Source organism: Phocoena phocoena, chromosome 20, assembly GCF_963924675.1.
Source record: "Phocoena phocoena chromosome 20, mPhoPho1.1, whole genome shotgun sequence".
In the NCBI taxonomy this organism is placed as follows: Eukaryota; Metazoa; Chordata; class Mammalia; order Artiodactyla; family Phocoenidae; genus Phocoena; species Phocoena phocoena.
Genome location: NC_089238.1, coordinates 32,184,587 through 32,207,428, shown reverse-complemented (window position 1 = coordinate 32,207,428; position 22,842 = coordinate 32,184,587). Strand labels below are relative to the sequence as shown.

General features: G+C 52.5%; 1 protein-coding gene across 1 annotated transcript; it reads right to left on the bottom strand.

Annotated features, from left to right (window-relative positions):
* Positions 1-3,939: 3,939 nt before the first annotated feature.
* ADGRG5 (adhesion G protein-coupled receptor G5) lies at positions 3,940-13,838 on the bottom strand. Its single transcript, XM_065899263.1, is given in 12 exon segments — positions 3,940-4,028; positions 4,408-4,685; positions 7,510-7,627; positions 8,239-8,304; positions 8,307-8,506; positions 8,767-8,888; positions 9,623-9,775; positions 11,150-11,266; positions 11,978-12,094; positions 12,694-12,850; positions 13,481-13,559; positions 13,775-13,838. Coding segments are annotated over 12 exon segments (1,560 nt in total).
* Positions 13,839-22,842: the final 9,004 nt, after the last annotated feature.

Genomic DNA, 22,842 nt, shown 5'->3' with positions numbered 1-22,842 from the left:
AATAGTCCATAAGTGCTTAAGGAGAATCTGATCGTGGGAGACAAAATTCAATTAATGTCCATTATATCAAGTCTGTTGCTTATGTTGTTCAAATCTTCCATATCTTGGCTAATTTGTTCAGCTTTGCCATCAATAATTAAGAGAAGCGTTTGAAATAGCCCATGCTGCTGGTGGATTTGTCTCCCTAGTCTACCAATTTTTAAAAGATTTGTCGAAGTAAATTTGCAGATGATAATTCAATTTTGAAATGATACAGACATTCATAAGAGAGAGAAATAACTATTGTCATGGGGGAAGGGAAAAGGCTATGGAGGCGAGAGAAGGCCCCATCCTAGATTTTACAGGTCAGGGGCAGCTTCCTGGTCCAGACACAGGGAGATCAGGAGAGGCTACAAAGCTGAGATCATAAGGGTGTGTTGCCATCTTTCTGCAAATGAAAGACCTGAGGGACAGTGCTCCAGGCAGCTTGTGCCAAGGCCTGGAGGTGAGAAAGGACCTGTTCAGGGAACTTGAAGTATTAATAGTTCAGGGTGGCAGAAGCAAGGAGGATGAGGAAGGAATGGTGGGAGACGGGTGGGAGAAGTGAGCACAGGTCAGACCCCCAGGGTCTTCGAGCTCCAGAGGGGAATTTGACTACAAGGAGGGTTTCAGCAGAGAGGGACATGGTCAGGTTACAGGACGAAAAAATTCCCTCTGGCTTCCGAGTCAAGCTCAGACTGGGAGTGGGGAGGCAGGGAGGCCCGTGAAGAGGCTCTGTGGCGGATGGAGGCTGGTCTGCACCATGGTTGATGGGAGGGGCACCACAAGGCAGAGCCCTTTAGCATCCTGGCGGCAACCTTGGCTGGCAATGGGAGCCCTGGAGGAGGAGCCTCGAGTTGAGTGCAGGGCTCATTCAGTGGGCAGAGGGGTCCCCAGTCAGCACAGGGCGGATCGATTTGAAGGGTAAAGAGTGGACACCTCGGACTCCAGAGCCAATGCTCCTTTCTAAGAGTGTTGCCAGACTTAGCAAAAGAAATAAAGAAAAGAAAAAAATAAATAGATGGAGATCTACAGGATAAAATTTGAATTTCAGATAAACAGTGAACCTTTTTTTGTATCTGTCCCTCAAATTGGGCATCCTGTATTTTATCGGGCAACCCTCATTCAACCCTCCTCCCCCCATACACACATTGTCTTTCTGAAAAAAAAAACAGCAGCAAAGCAACATAGAAACTGCTAGTCTGTGGCCTTTCTGGCTTCGACTTGTCATCCTTCACCCCGGGCCTCCTCGGAGACTCTGGCCCTGAGCAGTGAGCCCTAGGGGCCTCCAGGTCCATCTTCCCACTAAGTCTGGAAGCCCCTGACAGATGGGACCGGTGCCCAGTCTGGGCAAGGCCAGGACCCCACTGGGAGTGAGGGGAGGGCACCGAGGCCCATCAACGGCTCCCTCAGCCCTGCCCCCAACCCGGTTAGGGCGTTTCCGGGAAGTGGTCCCTGCCCAGCGCCTGAACCCCCAACCAGGCTCAGGGCCACAGAGCTGGGGCCGTTTCCTAGAATTACCAGAAACATTCTGTGTCACTGTGGCCACATCCTCCCTTGGGCAGCCCTGGGCTTGGTAGGATCTAAAAGGCCAGGTCTGGGCTGGGATGGGTCCTAGGCAAGGCCCTGCTTCAGTGGGCTGTGGACCGCTCCCCGGAGCTGCCTAAGAGAGAGGCCGGACGTGCCCATGATCCTTGGCACCCGCATTGGGACGGGGGCCCACCCCAAGGCCTGGGCAGCCTAGTACAGGCTAGGGCTGGCCAAACTAGGGGAGCTCGAATGGGGGCTCACATCTGAGAGAGGCGGGGGACACTCTGCTGGAGTAGGAGTGGGAGAGAGACCTCCTCTGTGGGAAAACTGGAGAGATTTCATGGGAGGCATGATAACTGAGCCCCTGAGAATTTAGATAGATCAGAGGATTTGGGAATCGAGGGGTAGGGGGACAGGTGGCAATGGCCTGGAGCCTGTACCGTGTGAGAAATGTCCCTAAAATAACAAAAGGCCAGCAAGGCTGGACCAAAGGCAGCTCTGGGGAAAGGGGGAGAAGAGGTAGCGCAGCCGAAGGACAGCGGGATATGCTGAGCGAGGAGCTGGGCCTGTGAGGCCGAGCAGACCTGGATCTTAGAGGGTCGGCCTCTGAGACTCAGTTGACCCTGTAATAATAATAAGAAAATACGAATGAAAACAATAACCCTTTACTGAGCACTTACCCTCTGCTATGCCTCTTTATATGGGTTATTTTATTTACCCTTCAAAATAGGTACTACTATTGCCCATTTTACAGATGGGAAAACTCAGGCACAGAGAGGTGGAGTGGCTTGTCCACAGTCACACAGCTGACAAGTGACAGAGCAGGCACTTGAGTCCAGGCAGTATGCGGAGCCTGCGCCACTCACCAATTAGTGAAGGGCTATTCATAGCAAGAAATGAACAGAGGGCAGAGGATCCCCCTGGGAGAAAAGGGATCCGGCTCCAACTCCCTCCCAGTGACGTTCAAAGTCATTGCAATCTATCTGATGGCCTGGAGCGGGGCCCTGAGAGCCTATCCCAGCCCAGCGCTCTAGTGCCACGTATGCCCAGAGCATGAGACCCCAAGAGCCAGAGCGGGTGGCTGCGTCGGGAAAGAGAAATGGCTGTGTAGGCAGTGCTAGCATTCCTCCTGCTGGTCGCCCAGCAGGTGCAGTCCTGGAGGCAGAGCCTCTCCATCTGGTGTGTCATATCCACAGACAGGCAACCACAGCATCACCAGACAGGGTTTTGGACCCAGTGGCTTCTGACATTGGCCAACAGGGCCCCCTGGTGTGAAGCCTGGGAAAGGGCGCTCGCTTCATGAGTGGTCTCCCACGTGGCCTGACAGAACAGGTCAAGGGCAATGGTGATTTTCTACAACTGCGACAGCTAACAAAACAAACAGGAAGGAAACTGAAATGGGAAGCCTGACAAAAGACTTGTATAATTTATACCAATTTATAAATACTTTAGGTGCCCACCAACTCCAAGAGAACAAACAAGCTTGGGATTTAGAACCCACACCCTCACGCCTACCAGGTGAAATTCAATCCTGCCCAGTCATCAAATAGCCGGATCACTGGAGCTCAGATGGAGGGGAAAGAGGTGCTCCCCTCCCACCTCCAGGAAGCCCTGTGGCCCCAGCTGCTGGTCTTAATGGCCTATGGGGGTCTGGGGAATGCTGGAAGAGGAGCCTCTGGAAAGGACTGGACTTCCTGATCTTTGGGAAGGGTGGACTTGGAGTTAGAGTCATCATAATTTGGGGGTTAAAGGAAAAGAGGCCTCAATTACAGGCTGGTGAGGTCTCACACACTGGGTGGGTCTCTAAGCGCTGGGCTGGGGACCCCCGGCCAAGGCTGACCCTCTCCCGGAGGAAGGAAGCAGGGCTCAGCAGGTGTTTCAAGGGCAGGCTCAGGCCGGGGTGGGGATCCCCACCCCACTATGACCTCGTCCTCCCTGGTGCCATTGAATCTGCATAAAGCTCTGGGATTAGGCAGGACCAGAGCCATCTGCCACCATGTCACAGATGTGGAAACCAAGGGTCAGTGAGAAATGACAGGCCCAAGGTCAGACAGTGAAACTCAGAGAAAGGCATTGAAACGTGGCCTCCTGACTCCCAGGCCAGCGCTCTGGCCATAGGCCTGGCCAGCTGGGCCCAGGCACCAGGGGCAAGTTTGCTGCCCCCAGGTGGGGCTGGACCTGCCCCAGAGCAGAATGCCTGGGGACGGAGAGCAACACGCTGCCCTCTGGGCCTGGGCAAGGCATGGAGGTGGAAAAGGCCCCCTGGAGGTGACAGTGGCCTCTGGTGTCCAGCAGCTGAACTGCCATCTTCTCGAGTGGAAGCCAGGGCCTCTGGCTGCAGGCAGCCAGAGAAGCTGGGGGCTCCAGGCCAGGAGGTCCAGACAGTCCATACTACTGCACCAGCTGGGAGGAGCTGAATGCCTCCATCTCTGCCTCTGAGCGGCGCCTCTGGGAGCAGAACCACAGGAAGAGGAAGAAACCTGCACGCAAAAGACTGGTTAGTAGAAGCATCGCAGGAACAGCGTGGGGCCTCCTCCAAGATCCAGGCACCTCCTTGGCTGGGGTAAGTGGGGCCTCCCTGAGGCCCAGCAGTAATTCTCAGAAGCCCTTCCTGTTGGAGGCCAGAAGGGACCGGGCGTAGGAGCTGGAGGACCAGCCACCGCTAGCCCATAGGCTGCCTTTGTGCAAATTACAAGGTGGCGCCCCTTCCTATGGGCGGGCGTAGCCCCAAACCAGCTTGTCAGGGCCCAGATTTCAGCCCCTGACTCACCCCCTCAACCTGGAGCCCTGCAGTAGTAAACATGTAGCAGCTGTACACTACCCCCCTGGGGTTTCCTCCACGTCAACCACAGGCCCTACCGTAGAGCGAATTGAAGGTGGTGAAGAGGAAGAGCTGGGGCAGCAGGAAGACACCAAAGGAGAAGAAGGCCAAGATCCAGGTGGTGCCCAGCAGCACGGTGAGGCCCAGCACGGTGACGGTATCCCAGCAGGCCCGGGGGCCCAGCGCCTTCTTCTGCGCCCGCAGTCTGTGCAGGACCCGTAGCGCCCAGGCCAGCACCACCAGGTTGAAAAGGGATGTGAGGCCACCAGAGCCCATGACCAGGACACCGTGCACCCAGGCGTTCCGCACCCAGCATCTGCAGGGGAGGGGCGAAGCGCCGGGGTTGGTGTGGCTCCCAAGACTGGTGGCAGGGAAGCCACGGTCTCCTGGGCCTCTGGACTGCCTCTTGAACCCGGTCCGGTCTTCCGGCTCAGACCCGTCATTTCTTGCCTGACTGCACACGTGGTGAAGTCCTAGGCTCAGCTTTCCAGCCAGGCCACCAGGTAGGACCCACCTGCCACCTCAGCCCCGTGCCTGAAGCCTCTGCATGCCTCCTTTACCCTCTCTTACCCACCTGAAAACTCTTTCTTTCCTCCCTTGAACATCTAACCCTTCCCCCTTCCACGCCCAGCCCAACTGTCAACTTATAAGGTATTGATTACATCATTGGTCCATGGTCCTCTTTGCTGGAAACTTCTCCTTCCACCCACCACACGATTATCAACATCTCATCCCCATCTTTGTGCAGCGGTGCCAGGAGCCCCTCCCCACCTGGACAGGGCCACCGGCCCTTCCCTGAGCTGCTGCAACTCACAGCTTGGTGGAGGGGCGCTCTCCATGTGTGGACTGAGGAGCCGGGGGAGCAGCAGGAAAACTCCACCGAGGGCAGAGGGAAGGTCAGAGAGATCCCTGACAGTGGCCCCAGCCCTGGTCCTAGACCCTCCGTGAGGTCTTCACGGCCTCTGCTTCCCCCAAACACCTTCAAGGCAGGTGCTGCCTTTTACCCCATCAGGTCACGTGATTTCCATGAATCAGCCATGCGATCCTCACGGTGACCCTATGAGGCTTAGAAACGCACACCTGCCTAAGGTGGGACTTGAAGCCCCGTGGTCTAAGCACAGAGCCTGTGCCCCTAACTGTCACGATCACCTGCTCGGGCTCCTTTCACTGCAGTCACAGAGTCCTTGAGCATGATTTTGGGGGTTCATCCAAATGGATGAGTGTGGTGGTGGATCATTCCTTTTCACTGCCAGATGATTTGTCTGACAGGGGTGGCTCTATCGCATTTACTAGTCCGGTGTCCTGTCAGTGGGCACTGGAGTTATTTTCAAGGTTTTTAAAAATCGCTGTTAAAGAAGATGTGCTATATACATACACACACACACATAAACATAATGGAATATTATTCAGTCATAAAAAGAAGGAAATCTTGCCATTTGCGACAGCATGGATGGACCTTGAGATCGTTATGCTAAGCGAAATAAGTCAGACAAAGAAAGACAAATATCATATTATCTCACTTACTTGTGGAATCTAAAACAAACAAACAAAAAAACAAGTTCATAGATACAGAAAAGAGACTGGTGGTTGCCAGAGGCCAGGGAGGGGAGGGACAGGGTGCAAAACGGGTGAAGGGGGTCAAAAGTTGCAAACTTCCAGTTGTAAAATAAATAAGTCCTGGGGATGTCATGTACAGCATGGTGACTACAGTTAACAATACTGTATTGCATAATTGAAAGTTGCGAAGAGAGTAGATCTTAAAAGTTCTCATCACAAGAAAAATCAATTCCGTATGTCTGGTGACAGATGTTAACTAGACTTATTGTCGCGGTCATTTGGCAATATATACAACCAAATCGTTATGTTGCACACCTGAGATTAATGAAGTGTTATATGTCAATTATACTTCAATTTAAAAAATAAAACAAAAAATGTAAAAGAATTTTTAAAAAAGACATATATATGTAGTAAGGGTTTTTTAAATGCAGGAGAATAAAAGTCACAAAGTCCAGGGTGAGAGGGGAGAGGGAGAGGTGAGGAAGACCGGGAAGGAGATGGTTCTTCGGGCGGGAGCTCGCTAACATCCCTGCATTAACGTGCTTCCTGTTCTGTGGAAGCATCACTGCAGTTCTCTTGCCATGTCACGTGTTATACAATAAAAACACACATTTAAAGAGTCCTAAGTCACACTTGCTCTGAGAAAACACCCCCACCCTCACAGAGAGGAATTAACCCCATCTCAGCCTCACTCCGTGCCCAGAGCCCTCACTTCCCAGAGACTGGGATGGGCAGTGGTTGGGGGCTGGGCTCTAGAGCCAAGTCCCAGCTCTGCCCTCAACTGGCTGGGTCTCCTTGGCCAGGGTTCTTCAGCCGCCTGTGCCTCCGTTTCCCCAACTGTAAACAAGGGCTGACAATGGGGCCTGCTCCTTGCTGTGAGGATTCAGAGCCAGCCCTCAGCCGTCCTGAGCTGGTGTCAGCCAGGAGAGGGAAAAAGGCCAGACGGCCAACTGCTGGTGACGGGTCTGCAGGGGGTTGTTAAGCTACTCCCTCTATGTTGACTGTCAGAAACATTTCATCACAAGAAAGAGGTTAATGTCTGAGGGCACGGGAAGGAGCGACAGAGTCTGTCCCCCAAACCGCCTTGGGCCCCCTCCCCACATACACTCTGAGCACGGTGCCTGTGGTGTCCCAATCCCCACAACACTCTCTTCTCTGACTAGGAGGGTTGGAGGGCTGGCAGTGCCATGCCAGGCACAGGTCAGGGGGAGCCACAGCCAAGCGCCTGAGCGAAGCATGGAGGTGAGGAGAGAGAAGAGCCAGGCACAGGCTGAGCTCCACCGCAGGGCCTGAGAGCCAGAGGGGCGCTGGCCGCCAGCGGCCGGGAGGGGCAAAGGCCCCCCTGCCCCGGCCTGGCCTTGGAGGCCCATGTGCTTCCTAGAACTAGCATAGAGAGTGAACCCGTCCTGCAGGAGCCCTTAGGGATCCAGCAGAAGGGGCGTGGCAAAGACCCCTGGAAACCACGCCCCGTGTAAGCAGTAGTCCCCTCCCTGCCCTGCAGTCAGTGCCCCGCCTACAAGGCACCCTGTCTAGAGCCCCAGGACTAGAGCCAGAGAGGCTGCCGCAGCCCTGAGCGCACTCACATGGACGTGCTCTGGAAGCCCGTGCTGTTCCCCTGGCTGTCGGAGAGCGGGATCCTGTAAGGTCCGTAAACTGAGCTCTTGACGGCAAGAAGGAGCAGTACCAGGAAGGCCGGGACCCCTGAGGGGTGGGACAGAGGCTCAGTATCTGTCAGGAGACCCCAGAGATGGGCTGGTCATGGGTTCCTGGGGCTGCTAAAACAGGATTCCACTGGGCAAGCAGAGGGTGGGGGGAGGGGAGGGAAAGAGATCGCTCTGAGTCCCCAGCCGCTGTCACGTGGTCCAGCCTCAGAGCAATTAGCCTGGTGGTCTTAGAGAAGGCTGATATGAATGAGGGCTGTAGGGTGGAACAGTAGCGGCAGTAGTAGTGGTCACACTGGGAGGTGATGGCTGGAAGGTAACGGGAGAGAGGGTTTGGGAACCGGTGAGGAAAGAGATAATGAAGACAGGGGCTAGGGTGGTGATAGAGACGCCGATGATGGTGGTACCAGAGATGGTGGTGAACACAAGGCTGAGGATGGTGGAGGTGACGGTGGTGTTGGAAGTGGTGGTGATATAGATGCTTTGGAGGTGGAAGTGGTGATAAGAATAGTCATGTAGGAAGCGGCGGTGGGTGCTGGCAGGGATGGTGACCAGTGGTCATGGCAGTGGAGGAGAAAGAGGACAGGAGGGGACAGACGCCCAGTCTGGCTGGAAGCCTCAGGAAGCAAGCGAGAGGGAGACCGTGCTTACCCCAGCCCAGGGCACAGAGCTTGAGCACGTATCGGCGGATGTAGATGTTGTAGACGCGCCCAAGAGGAGGTAGAGGTTGAAGCCTTCAATGGCCATCCAGGTGAAGCTGCTGAGCAGCCCGTAGTGCAGGGTGGCAGCCAGTGCCACGCATGCTGACTCAGGCACGGGGGGCACGGCCAGCACTGGGCTCAGCAGGAAGGCGACATTGAGGAGTAGCACCGACGCGTGCAGGTTCACGTGGATGCACGTAAGGGAATCACTCGGCTTCCTGCGGGTGGGGGCGTGGCCCTCCGTGACCTGACGTCACCAGGCAGCGCCACCACCTGGGCTCATAGACACGTAATGACCGGGACACAGGTCGAGAGGGGCAGGGACCCAACAACAGCCACACGCAAGGAGGCTGGTCTCCTGCTTCCCAGCCTCTGCACTCTGGAAAAGCCCACCTGACTCTGGGGGCCCAAGTAGGAAAGAAGGAGGGGTGCTGAGCAGCAGTGGGTGGGCTGGCCCAGCACGAGGGCAGGGGAATACCTGGCAAGGAGGTGCAGCAGGACAGTGAGCAGCGAGGCCACGATGGAGATGCTGCAGCCCACCAGGGAGATGTATGTGAGGGGCGCCAGCAGCTCTGCAGGGACCGGGGCCTGGGAGAGTTGCTGTGGGAGGGAAGGGGGGCCAGAAGCATGGAAATGCCCTCCACTGCCTAAATCAAAGACACCTGCCAAGACCTCAGCTTCAAGCCCCCCCTACCCTACAATCCTAGCCGTGGTCCTGACTTGAAAACAGCCACAGCAGACACAGTGGCTTTTCTGCCTCCCAACTCCCATCTCCCCTTCCTCCCCTCCCTCACTCCCGCACGTGGGTGGACCCTCCACTTCTCCTACTATGTGTAGTCAGGTGCACCAGGCCTGGCCTATCAGAACCTTCCCTCCTCCTGCCCACAGTGATTGGTTAAGGGATGGGCATGGGACACACTCTAGGCCTGTGGGACTCAATCCTATGGCTTTGGCTGGCAGAATTCTGTGAGAGAGCTCTCGTTCTACTGACCTGAACCTAGTAGGACATAAAACAGGAAATGCCAGCAGCCATATTATAAGCCCATGGGGAGATCCTGTCTGAGAACTAAGCTAACACAAAGCAAGAACAATTGAGAGACTGAGATAGAGTCCTGTCTTGGTGACATTGAGCCCCTAGATCAAGACATGCCTGAAGCCTAACCCAGCCTTTTCGGGAACATGAACCCATAAGGTGTTTTGGTTTTTTTTTTTCCTTGAGCCCATTTGAGTTGGATTTTCTGCCCCCTGCACCAGCTTTTGCCTTTCTCCTCTGTCCTGGATATGGGGCCATCTGCAGCTCTGACCACCCTCACCCAGGCTAGATGCACACATACCATGAGAACAGCAAAGTAGGTGAGGTGGTTGCAGCGGCAGAGCACCTGGGAAGGTGAGGGCTGCTCTGTGCGACAGCCCTCAGTGCTCCAGGCCCCCCAGTGGTGCTTGCTGGCTCCCTCCTTCCAGAAGACACAGGTCACCGTGTAGTCTTCCTAAGGGGAGATGCTGGAATTGGGTGCATCCAAGGGGTGGAGGGGAGGGCCATGGATCAGGGAGGGTCCGGAAATTGTGGGGGCCAAAGGTGACTCAGCTGCATCCTTGTCAACATTTTACCAGGCACTGGCTGGGCTTTGGCATCAGACAGACCAGATTCCAGCCCCACCTCCCCAACGGACCCTGAGAGTGGCCTGGGAAAGTCACAGAGGTTCTCTGAGCCTCAGTTTATTCATCTGCAAAATGCGATCATTTATACTGAAGTCACAAGGATGGTGGAATAATCAAAGGCAATGAGAAATCTTGAGTGCCCAGCTCTGGCCAATACAGTAGGTGCTCTATAATCAATGTCCGCTTTCCCCTCCTCCCCATGGGGAGCAATGACCGTCCAGACCCATCCCAGTGGGGGAGAGAGAGAGTCAGCTACAGACAACCCTGACGCCAAGCCCTGTGGGTGGAAAGGTGAGGGAAATGAAACAGGCACTCCATGGAAGACCATGGAGGAAAAGGCAGAGGAGGCCTGAGAAGGGAAGGGACAACCGAGGCCCTGAGGCCTTAGAGGACACAGCAGATTTCAACAGAAGTGGAGCAAGGACGTAACAGGGGCAAAAGCCCAGAAGAATGAAAGGAAAGGACAGTGGAGAAATTGGGAGTGCAGAGCGGTCCTGATGAGGCTGACAGAGGATATGGCCAGACTCTGGGGCTTTTCGGGAATGCCATCAGGGCTTGTGCCCACCCAGCAGCCCTTCTTCTTTCTTTCGGCATCAATATCTGTAGTTTCCTTGAGGACCCATCCCTCTCCCAATGACAGGTCAAATGAATCCAGCCCAGTCCCTGGGCCATGTGATCCAGGTCTGGCCAATCTACATGTTCCATCCCCCTGGGCACAGTGATGGGTCAGGGATGGATGACACATGACCCAGCTGGACCTTTAGAATCCGTTATGGGATCCTGGTTTGCACTGGCAAGAAAGAGCCTGCTGAGAAGAGGGGAAGGAGGTCCAGCACTTCAGCTGCCATCTTGCCACAGAGTGGAAAGCCAAGGCGGAAACCATTGTTGAGAGATGGAGACTGAGTCATTATGGCATCATATCTGTGCCTGAAGCTAGAACAGCCCTGGACATTTCATGTACACGAGCCAATAAGCTGGCTTGAGTTGCTTTTCTACCACGTGCAATTCAAAGAATCCTGATGAATGCAGTGTGTAAAAGCTTCTCTCTCATTTCTTTGGCAGGAATTTTCAAAGTATGATAGATTTAAAGCAGCTTGTTTCTAAGATAGTTCCACAAGTCTGTGTTTGATCAAACCAGTGTTCGACAGGACAGCCACAAGGGGGTAGGGGTGGGGTGGATGTGGGGGTGGCCCCAACAGTACCAGGCTTTGGTTGTGCCAGAAGCTGATGTTCACCGGCTCACGGAGGTTGCTCACTTGTCCATGGCTCAGCTGGGCCCCCAGAACATAGTTATTGAGCACAGATGAATTGATGTCTTTCTGGAAGGGCAACAGAAGAAGCACTGACTGGAGGGGACATGAGGAGACCCTGGATGAGGTCCAAGAGCCCCCATTCTCCAGCCCCTCCTCCCTGGATGAGAACAAGCAGCATGGCTTTCACTTGTACATCTGCGCCAGCCTCACAGCCTTTGCGTATGCTGCCCCCTCCACCTGGAACCCTGTCTTCTCACTACCACCACCATCACCTCCCATTTGTTAAATGAATTCCAGCCTCATACCCTCCATGTCACCCTACCCTAACTCACTTTCAAAGCCAAGGTTAAAAGGTACCTCCTCCAGAAGCCCTCCAGGACTGCTCATTGGGAACCATCCTGATCCCACCCTGATTCATCCATCCCTTTAAATCTCTATGGTTATAATCAACCTCAAGCTAAAATTAAGTCTCTAAGGTCCTGGTCTAACTATTGAGATAGAGAGCTCTCTGAGGACAAAGATCTTGTGACCTACTTGTCTATCTCCCATCTAGGGAGAGGCACACAAACAGTAGATTTCTTAGGTCTCGTTTGCACATTATAATCATGCCTCCCTTCCATTTTGCTAAAACAGAGGCCCAGAGAGGGGCACTGATTGACTGAAGTTGCACAGTAGGCTGGTCCCTGCCCAGAGGCCAGGAGGTGGCATGCATGCCTGCAGTGACCCCCCAAGAAGGAGCCTACATCCACCCTGCTTGGCCTACCAGCAGGCCCTGACCTGGAAAAAGCGGGTGTTGGAGAAGTAGATGCAGATGAGAGTCAGCTCCCTGGGGCGCACCCTGCAGGCATCGTGAGTCAGCTCAGCTGGGAACTGCATGGCGAGTGGGACCTGGGCCTGTGGAGAGCCAGAGATGGGCTGCGCCTGGTGCCCGAAGCCTCCAGACCCACCACAACACCTTCACTGCTCCCCACTCCCCAGGAAGCCCTCCCAGCCTTGCCCCGAGCCTCTCCTACCTTGGAGCCTCCACCCACAGAACCCTCTCCTGCCAGGCTGCACCTCCAACCCAAACTTCCCCCGATCTCAGGGCTTCCCTTCAGGCTGTTCCGGTCTTGAATTTGGGTTATTTATTCCACTCAGCTGGGGCCCTGAAGATGGAGCATCATCCCCCAGCACCCAGGTATTCAGCAGGGATCATACCAGGGCCCTCAAAGGCGTCCTGTTCCCCTGGCCTCTCCCACGACTGCCTCACCCCAGGAACCTGCAAAAGCAGGAAGAGGACACTGCCCCCGAGGGGCCACAAGCACCCCCTTTCCATCATTCACATGAAGAACGTCAGCCCCATTTTACAGAGGCGGCAGCTCACAGCTATTAAGGCAGAGCCCTGATTGGTGGGAAGGTGGGCGATGGACCCTGGGGAAAGTCCAGACCTTAAACCCCCGCAGGATTTCTGGGGTAGAGGCTCTGGCCACCCCCAATCCCTGGCCACCTCTGACCTGGGGGGCCTGCTGCAGAGCAGCACTTCTTAGTGAGAGGCCAGTGAAGTTGCAGCCCAGCTTGAAGGCTAGTGTCTGGATGGTATGCGTCCGCAAAGTGAGGTTATGGCCCCCAAAGCTGGCATTGAGTAGCCTTGACTCTAGGCCGTGGATGAGCCTGAAAGTGAGAGAGATGGCCGGAGCCCGGGGTAAGGATGGAGGTGAGTGGGACTCTCCACAGCCTCCCCCATCCCACACCCCTGTCACTCCCACCTCTAGACCTCTGCATACAGTGTTCCTGGTACACTCTCACCTCCCCATCCCACCCATCTCCTTCCATTAACTCTTGTTTGGGTTCCAGTTTGTTGACCTCCTCCAGGAAGCCTTCCCTGGCAGCTCCCCACTGACTGAAGTGCTCCACAGCCCTATGATTCCCTGGTCAGTCATCAGCATTGGCCTCTCACCCTGAGCTACTAGGCTTCTGGGTCACAGACCCTGGAGAGCCCAGCCCAAGTCTTGGAGCCCCTTCCCAGAAAAATGCATGGAGACCCATGATTCTGCACCTGGTTTCATGGCATCCATGGTTAAGGGCCCCCAACCAGACAGTAAACTCAATGAGAACAGGGATGTGTCTATCCCACATCTCCAGAGCTTGGTGCCGGGCACACAGTAGCTACTCAATAAATGAGTGTTGAATAAATGAATTAACAGTCTACACTGGACCAACCCTGGGCCATGGATTCAAGGTGCAAGCTGGGGGTGGAGGCACAGCTGACTCTGGGAGGGAGAGGTGGGACACCCAACTCACTCAGCAAAAGAAGTGAGACTCCGGCTCCTGGCTGCCATCTCCATTTTCTTCATCCAGCGCAGGATTTCTTGGGATGCCTCTGTGAGGAGAGAGTCAGACATCCGCCTCAGTCTCTGTCTGCAGCTGCCCCGCCTCCCGCCCCATGGCCTCTGGGCCTTCCGCCCCAGCCTCCTGCTGCCCCAGGAGGCCTAAGTGCCCCTTTTCAATCTCCCTTGGTTTGAGGCCTCCCCGCTTCACATCACAGCCAAAGGTCCAGGCTAGGATGGCTCTTGCAGCTCAGCGGAGCCCTCTTACCCTCTGTTCTGCTCTGAGACATCAAGAGGCACAGGCAGAGGAAAAGGGCCCCGCAGCGATCCATGTCCTGTACCGAGTCTCCTCCAAGAACTGGCTCCCGCCCTGGAAAAGGTGCATGTCTTTGTCACCTTGGTAAAAGAGCCACCTCTAACTCTAGGCATCTGGCATACCCCAAGAATAGGACATGCAGCATCTTATTTGATCCTCACTACTCCTGCGTTTCACAGATGAGGAAACCGTGGCTCAGAGAGCAAGGCGTCTTGCTTTGCATGAGGCTGCCTGAAGCCACGTCTCTGTTACTCCAGAATCCTTGACCATTTGCCGCTCTGCCTGAGACACATCCTCCTCCCAAAACATGGTATCTCTGGGGGCCTCCCCGGGGCTCTGATCTTACCCAGGGGAACATTGGGAGTTGCTTGTCATTAATCCTGTCCAGCCCTGTCGTTCACCCACCGTGTGACTTCGGGCAAGAATCTGTCCCTCTCTGATTAAACTGCCGGGAGCAGCAGCTGGGGGAATCCGAAAATTGGAGCAGAGAAAAAGACGAGAACTAAGAGTTTCAGGAGAAGGCTGGTTTTGATGACAATCGTGGGAGGTCAGAGGCCACCAAGAATCACAGCAGCTGGATGACATCAGGAAAACCACTGCCTTTGTCCACAAAGAATTCCCCCAAAGCACATTTTAAAGTATAATGGGATTTGAACATATTGTTAAGTGCTGTATTCAACACTTACTTTGCAACCTTCACTTCATTTTCACTTATTTTTGTGACTGCCAGAATCTATGGCAGCTGTTAGCTATGAATTAAGATGTCAGGTTCAAATTTGTGAAAATAAATCCAATGTTTTGGTTTAAAAAAAAAAAAAAAGAATCTGTCCCTCTCTGCCCTCATTTCCCTTGGTTTTAAAATTAACTAATAGGGACTTCCCTGGTGGCACAGTGATTAAGAATCCGCCCGCCGATGCAGGGGACGTGGGTTTGATCCCTGGTCCAGGAAGATCCCACATACCGCAGAGCAACTAGGCCTGTGCGCCACAACTACTGAGCCTGCGCTCTAGAGCCCAGGAGCCACAACTACTGAGCCTGCATGTCACAACTATTGAGCCCAGGTGCCACAACTACTGAAGCTCGCGCAACTAGAGCCCGTGCTCCACAACGAGAAGCCACCGCAATGAGAAGCCCACGCACCGCAAGGAAGAGTAGCCCCCGCTCACCGCAACTAGAGAAAGCCCGTGTGCGGCAATGAAGACCCAATGCAGCCAAAAATAAATAAATAAATTTATTTTTTTAACGTTAAAATGAACTAATAAACTTCTGCTTAAACATAGCAAATTTATGCCTACCCCTGAAACTCCACTAAAATGAGAGTGAATGAATAAAACAGACACAAAACCACAAAAGACAGAACAATGGGAAAGAAGACAACAGCAGATGAGAGATATCAGTGAAACTTTGGAGGCCGCAAAGCAGGTGGCCACCTGCTTAAAAAAACAAAAGTTAGCAGACCGTAAGATGTTGAACCCAAGTGCTTGCAGTAAGGAGAGGTGAATACAGCGGGTGGGGGGATCGGGGAGGGGACATGGGGAAGCCAGCTAGGTCAAGCCTCACAACTGTGGGAGCACCTGAGCGCTGGAGGCATCGGGAACCTCTGAAGGTGGGATGAAGGGTGAGGCTAAAAATGGGGGCCTGCTGGTTGTGAGTTTTTAAAATGACCAGCTGGGTCCCCAGATCTCCTCTGCCACCTGGAGCATCCAGGAACCCTCCTCACTGCCCTTGCATCCTCAACCCTACCCTCCAACACAAGGTACATTGCCTGCAGACAGTGCACCAGAGAGAATCTGCAAGGTGCCATTCTGGTACAGGAAAATTAAGCCATATCCCCTCCCCACCTCCTCCTCCAATCAGCTTCCAGAAGACTGCCAGCAGCCAGGCAATGATGCTCCAAGGCAGGAGAAAATTCTTCTCCGAAGAACTGACCATTCTAAGAAAAGTATCCTGTAGCTACTGACATTTTGGTGCTCCTTGATAAAACAGCCGGGACCAAGCTTCTGGTGAAGCTTCACCAGTCACCAAGCCCTACCAGGCACTTAAGTTTTTTTTTTTTTAACGCACACACATAGTTTATTTATTTTCAATTAATTTAATTAATTTATTTATTTTTGGCTGCATTGGGTCTTCATTGGTGCGCACTGGCTTTCTCTAGTTGTGGCGAGCGGGGGCTTCTCTTTGCAGTGGCTTCTCTTGTTGCAGAACTTCATAGCAGCCTTATTCGCAATAGCCCCAAATTGGAAACAATTCCAACGTGCCTTCAATGGGTGAATGGTTACACAACCTCAGGTACATCTGTACCATGAACTACAACTCAGCAATTAGAAAAATATACTGTTACTCAAAACTTGGATGGATCTCAAGGGAAAGCCAATCTCGAAATGTTGCATACAGTATGATTTGATTTATATGACATTCTTGAAATAACAAAATTATAGAGACAGAGAACAGATTAGTGGTTGCCAACAGTTAAGGATGAGGGGTGTTTCTGTAAAGGAGCAACACTAGGGAGCCTTGTGGCGATGGGACAGTTTTGTATCTTTATTGTGATGGTGGTGACAAGAATCTACACGTCATAAAATTGCATAGAACTAAACACACACACACACACACACACAAATCAGTGCATAAAAACTGATGAAATTGAATAAAGGCTGTGAATTGTACCAAAGTCAATTTCCTGGTTTTGATATTGTACCTTAGGTGTGAAAGATGTTACCATTGAAGAAGACTGGATGAAACGCACACAAAACCTTTTTTGCAACTTCCTGTGAATTTTTCATTTTTTCAAAATTAAAAGTTAAAAAAATACAGTACGATGGATTGCCATTTCACTATTAAGAATTACGATGTAAATAGCCACATAGAAGAGGAGCACAGCATATCATTGAGCGGAAAGAACAGGTTAAAAATAACACATATAATATAACACATATAAATAAATAAATAAATAAAAGAGAATAAAGACTTTGGAGTCATAGAGTGCTGGGTTCTTATTTATTTGGCTATTAGGTTATTTATTTGGCTGTGTTACCTTGGGCAATTCACTTACCCTCTCAGAACCTCAGCAACTGAGGGAAAAGATTTGGGGGGACAAAGGAAACCACTGAATGAAACCATTTGGAATGTTTCAGGTGAGAAAACTGAGAACCCGAGAGTGTAGAAAAGACCCCCTCACAGTACGAATGGGGAAACTGAGGCCCAGACAGTGATGTGGATTTGACCTCCAGGGTCTGGACCCTAAGACGGGGTCCCCAGGCCCTTGGCCATGCTTCTGCCAGCCATACACAGAGGGAAGAGGAGCTTAACCCCACCCTGCAGCTGGGGAAATTAAGGCCAAAGCAGAAGTGACATCCCCCCCACCAAGCGCCCAAAGAGAAGCTGTGGTTTCCACCCCCTTTCCCAGGAGCAACCACAATCTTCACTTCTGCTTGCAACCTCCAACGTCCCCCGCCTCATCTTTTCAGAGAGACCACCACTCACCATTACCTCACACCCTCAGCCATCTCCTTCTTTTTGCGATTTGCTATTTGGGGTCCTCTAGAAAACAGAAATCCCTTACCTGACCCTCAAGAAGTTTCCATTGACCGTGGCAAAACTGAATACCACACAAGGGTTTTCCCGGGGTTCTTCAGCAGGCCAGTGGGCAGCCGAAACGCAAACCCAGACTCCAAGTCAAGTGCTCTCTCCCACAATGCACTGCAGCCTCCTAAAGATGGCCTGGTGGCTGAGTTGCTGTATGCATGAGGCGACAAGTGGAGAGCAGAACAGAGCCTTCAGAAGATGTAAATTCGATAACGAGTTCCAGTATTCAGCACTTGAGGTCTGACCTTAGGCAAGGAACTTGACCTTTCTGTGCTTCAGATTTTCTCATCTGTAAAATGAGGCCAAGGTCATCTATCTCCCAGGGAGAGAGACTCAAACAACCATTTCCATGATCCACACTCCAGGGAATCTAAGGCTCTGACCCCAGGTTGCCAGCCAGGACTACACTCGGCGGGAGAGCTCGGAAGCCCTGCCTTCCTATCCAGAGCTGGCTGTGCCCACCCTCTCCCCAACAGCACCAGGCTCCACTGAGCCACTGCGTTCCTGGATAGGGCCCCACCTGCCCCTCCCAACAACTGCTCTTGCCAACCAAAGGCTGAAGTCCCTACTTCCGGCCTCCCCCTGGCCTGGGTGAAAAGTGAACCTGTGGTCTCTGCAGGAAAGTCCTGACAGGTGCCAATATCAGCCCCATTTCACAGGCAGGGAAAAGGAGGCTCCACCAGCACCCAACAGGGGGTCTGTGACCCAGCCAGGTCCAGAGCCTTTGCCTGAGAACGCACTGTCCCCAGGCTCCCTTCCAGGTCACTCAGAGGAACCACATCTGCTCTGATTTGCCCAACATAAACTCTGTGCCAGGCCCTCACCCCTGTCACCTGAGGTGCAGGTTATGGACTAGCCCCATTTTACAGATGAGGAAACTCAGGTGCAGAAAAGCTAAGTTCAATAACTTGCACCAGGCCACATGGGGTAGGGGGGTGGGAGGGATACATATTTGAGCCCAGCACCCAACCACTCCTTAATTTAAATGCCTTTTTTCAAAAACATAGATCTGTACATTCCTGAGATTTGGGGTTGTCATCAGGGGCCCAGGAACTGGTGAAGGGAATGAAGGTGAGTCCCCACCTTGCGGCTCCATGGATGTCACCAGTCCAGCAACCACCCAGGCAGGGGCGTGCCCAGTGCCTGCTAGGGAACCCAAGGGTCAGGACAGAATCTGGAGGGAGTGGGGCATGGAAAGACCCAGACCGAGGGGCTGACCTGTGCAGCTGCTCTTGTCTCTCCGCCGTCTCGCCGCCTTCTGCGCGAAGAAGGGGAAGTTGGGGACCTCTGTGCTGCGGGCAGGCGACCTCCCTGCCCCTGCACTTCTCTCTGCTCTCTTCACCCAACAGCTGCACTGCACGCTCCCACGTCCCTTCTTCTTTCACTGAAAGAAGGCTATTTGTTACTTCTGAGCTGATAGCCACTCTCAGCTCACCCCTTGATCTCACCCCCTCAGGGCCTGCAGCACTTCCTTCCGGCAGCTGCACATTTGCAGAGATGCTGGGCTTCCGTGGGGAGAGGGAGGAGGGCTGGCCAGTGTGGCATCCAGGGGGTCCAAGACCCACTCAGCTCTGTGCCCTTGGGCAAGAGATGTCGCCTTTCTTGGCCTCAGTTTCCCCTTGTGTAGGAAAGGGAGAATGATCCCTGCCTGACCTAACGATCAATGAGATGGATGATGGCAAGGACCTCAGGCAAGGGCTGGGTCACGCTGCCTGGGTTCAAATCCCAGGCCCACCATTTCCTGGCTGGGTAACTTTGGGCACGTGACGGAAATTCTCTGAACCTCAGTTTCCCCTCTGTAAAATGGAGACAATGACAGTACCGCTTCATGGGGTGGTGTGGGGCTTATCAAGGGTAATGCTGCAGAGTCACCGGAAGTGCTCCGTGAAGCCCTCAGTTTTCACAGATGGGGTGCCTGAGGCCTTGGGAGGACAAGAGTTACCCAGTGCAGAGCCCTTTGGAGAAAGGGCTCACTGGGAGCAGAGCTCAGAAAACATGGCCACAACTGTGAGGCTGGAAGGCCGGCCAGCTTCTCCTTGAGCCAGGGGTCTGGACCAGCCTGTCCTACATCAGTCACCTCGTCCACAGAACCCTAAGCAACAGGGGGAAGTGTCTGTGTGTGTTGGTGGGGAGACAGGGTGCTCTCTCTTGCCAGGGCCCCAGCCAGACTCCCTGGGAAAATTCTGACTCAAGAATGTGCTTTTCTACCCCCAGGGCTGTGATGGGGATGCAGCAACAGGGAGAAAGAAGCAGGTCCCAACATGGTCTCCCTCTTCTCTGCCCCAACACTGGAGGCCTTGCTGTATCTGCTCAAGCACAGCCCACAGGTAGCTCAGGTGGCCTCTGTGCGGGGAAGGAGGGGAGCTGCTCCTTGCAGGGCAGGGAGATTTAGGGGAGGCGCAGGCCCACCCCAGCTGCAGTGCAAAGACTTTGCAGGGACACCCGTGTGTCTGTGCCCTGACCCCTCGGCCACACTCCTGCTGGGTGACTTGGACAAACTCTTGCCCTCCTCCACACTTTGGTTTTCCGTGGCCATGATGAAGCCCTTGACCTCTAGGCCCTTCCTTCCTTTCCAAGGTCTCCTGGCCACCTCTAGGGTTACAATACCAGCAGCTGCTCTCAGGGCCCAGGAGGAAGCCCTGCTCACCCCAAAAGCCCCTCTATTTTCCATCCTGGATCTGTGCTAGCCTTACTATGCACCGCCTCAATTGGGGGTGCCAGTTACATAACCCTGCCCTCCAGATCCTGGAACTCACTGCCAAGACACTCCCCAGCTCAAAAGCCAGCAGTGGCTCCCATTGTCTTCATGGTCTAGCCCCATCCAACTTCTACTTCCAGCCAGTTCGGGATGTGCTTGCCATGTTCATCCCCATCTCCCTGCTCTGTTCCTGCTCTGACACACACATACCTGGGTGGCACGCTAGCTCCTCTCCATCCCTTAGGGCCCAGTCCTGCCTACTCTGGGAAGCCCTTCCTGACTCCAATTCCCCTATAAAACATTCCAGATGCTTCCGCTTTAGGAGGTGTGTCAGGTCCTTGTTCAGTCCCCCTGGCAGGGAGGAAGGCAAGCCACTTCCCACTCCCAGCCTGGGAGAGCCACACCCCAGCCCTAGTGAAGTGTCTCTCCACCTGGGGGCTGCTCCCCCGGTGATCTGTGAGAGGGCAGTAAGTGGCACCCCGGACAGGCCTTTAGATAAACTACTGAGTCACACCATGAAAAAGTCATTTACTTTTCAGTCTTTCTCAATCCCGGTGGCAACCAGAAGTGCCCATTTAGAACTAAATTGTCTCTAACCTCTTTCTGCCACTGCCTTCTGTCCTTTTGATTTTCATTCTTCAACCTTCTATTGGACATAGAAAACAAGACACCTGATTTTTAGTGATTTTTTTATTGTGGCAAAATATGCAAGAAATTTACCATTTTAGCCATTTTTAAGTATACGGTTCAGTGGCATTAAGTACATTCATATTGCAACCATGGCCACCTTTCATCTTCAGAGCTTTTCCACCTCCAGAAACTGAAACGCTGCACCCATTAAACGCTAACTCCCCATTCCCCACTCCCTACAGCCCCTAGTAACCACCACTCTACTTTCTGTCTCTGTTTGGCTCTAGGAACCTCATTTAAACGGAATCATACAATATTTGTCCTTTTGTGACTGGCTTGTTTCACTTAACATGATGTCCTTATGGTCAATCCATGCTGTAGCATATGTCAGAATTTCCTTTCTTCTTAAGGCTGAATAAATATTCCTTTGACTGTATAGAGCACATTTTGTTTATCCATTCATCCACCAACAGACACTGGGGTTGCTTCTACCTTCTGGGTATTATGAATAATGCTCCTATGAACATGGGTGTACAAATTGTATCCCTTTTTAACAGAAAGTTTCTAGCTAGACTGATGATGTTGTTTATTTACATGACGTTTATTTTTATGACTTTCTTCTAGTTACAGCACCTGATAACAGATTTCCTATTTAGCCTAAAATACATGTCTGTCCTGAAAAAAGTGAAATGATTTAAAGAAAAACACTAAGTAAATAATAGCACGAGTGCTATATGTTGATGGCAAAAAGTGGCGGCAGAGACACAGGCCAGAGAACTGCGGAAGTGTGGGAAATACTAACACAAGCCTCAATCAAAACCCTCCTGTGCTAAATCGGGGAAAGAAACCCCTCAGGGGCCACTGGGAGGCTGACACCAGATTAGCGCTGCAACCAGAAGACTGCCAGGAGGCGTGGTTTTAGCAAAAGGAATGAGAATGGGAAAACTGAAAGTCAGATCTGGGCTCTGAGACCTCCCAGCCGTGTGACCTGAGTCTGTCACCGGGCTTCTGATCTGAGGATCACATTTCTCACTGTGAGATGGTGGTAACAACACCCAGCTCATAGGAGGGCTATAAGACTGAGTTAATTCATGTGAACTCCCAAGCCTATGGTCAACACACAGCTAGGGTCTATGAGCGGGCAGTTCTCCTCACCTCACCCCCTGCAAGAGACACCCCAGGACAGTATATTTGTTTCTTTTCTTGAGAGAGAGCCCTATTGTGATGATGTTATAATTGGGGCTTAGGTTCGTCATCAACTCAGCCTCCTCCTCCTTCACTATCTGTATCCCCACCTCCAGAAAACTCTGGTCAAGAACTCTAGACTCTTGGTCATGGCTGTCCTTACTGGCTGTGAAACTCTGGGTAAGCCTGAGCCAAGAGCCTCAATGAGCATTTCCCCGAGTTTAAAATGGGGATGTTCCAGTGCTCTGAGTACTCAATATCTCAATCTCTCAGGTCCAAAGGACACACAGTAAGCAAAGGCCAGCCACTGCAACATTTACAGGTTAGTTCCCTCTCAACCACCACATATCCCCACCCAAATCAGCCCTAGCTGACTGTCAGATGCTATTAACATTTAACCACGCAAATACAAAGCAAATGGTTATGAGTGAAACTGCAGATCTTGCAAAAAGCGTGAGATTTCATGAAGTTGATGGAAGTGATGCCGTGGAAATGCAGCAGCAGCTGACCACAGAGGAAGAGAACTTCTGTAAGAGAAATGACCAAGAACTTCCAGGGAGAACTGTTTGACTATCACAGGATTCATAGTGAGCCTTGGGAGTGAAACCCCAAATACTTCTGCAAAAACTGATCCTCTTGCTGCAAAGAGCCAATACTTTGCTCATTCTGATGCATGCATGATTGCAACCATGATCTAAATACAGGCATACCTTGGAGATATTTCAGGTTCGGTTCCAAGTCACCACAGTAAATCAAATATTGCAGTAAGTCGAGTCACACGAATTTTTTGGTTTCCCAGTGCATGTAAAAGTTACGTTTACACTATACTGTAGTCTAGTAAGTGTTCGATAGCATTATGTCTAAAAAAACCTTTTTAACTTAAAAATCTTTATTGCTAAAAAATGCTAACCATCATCTGAGC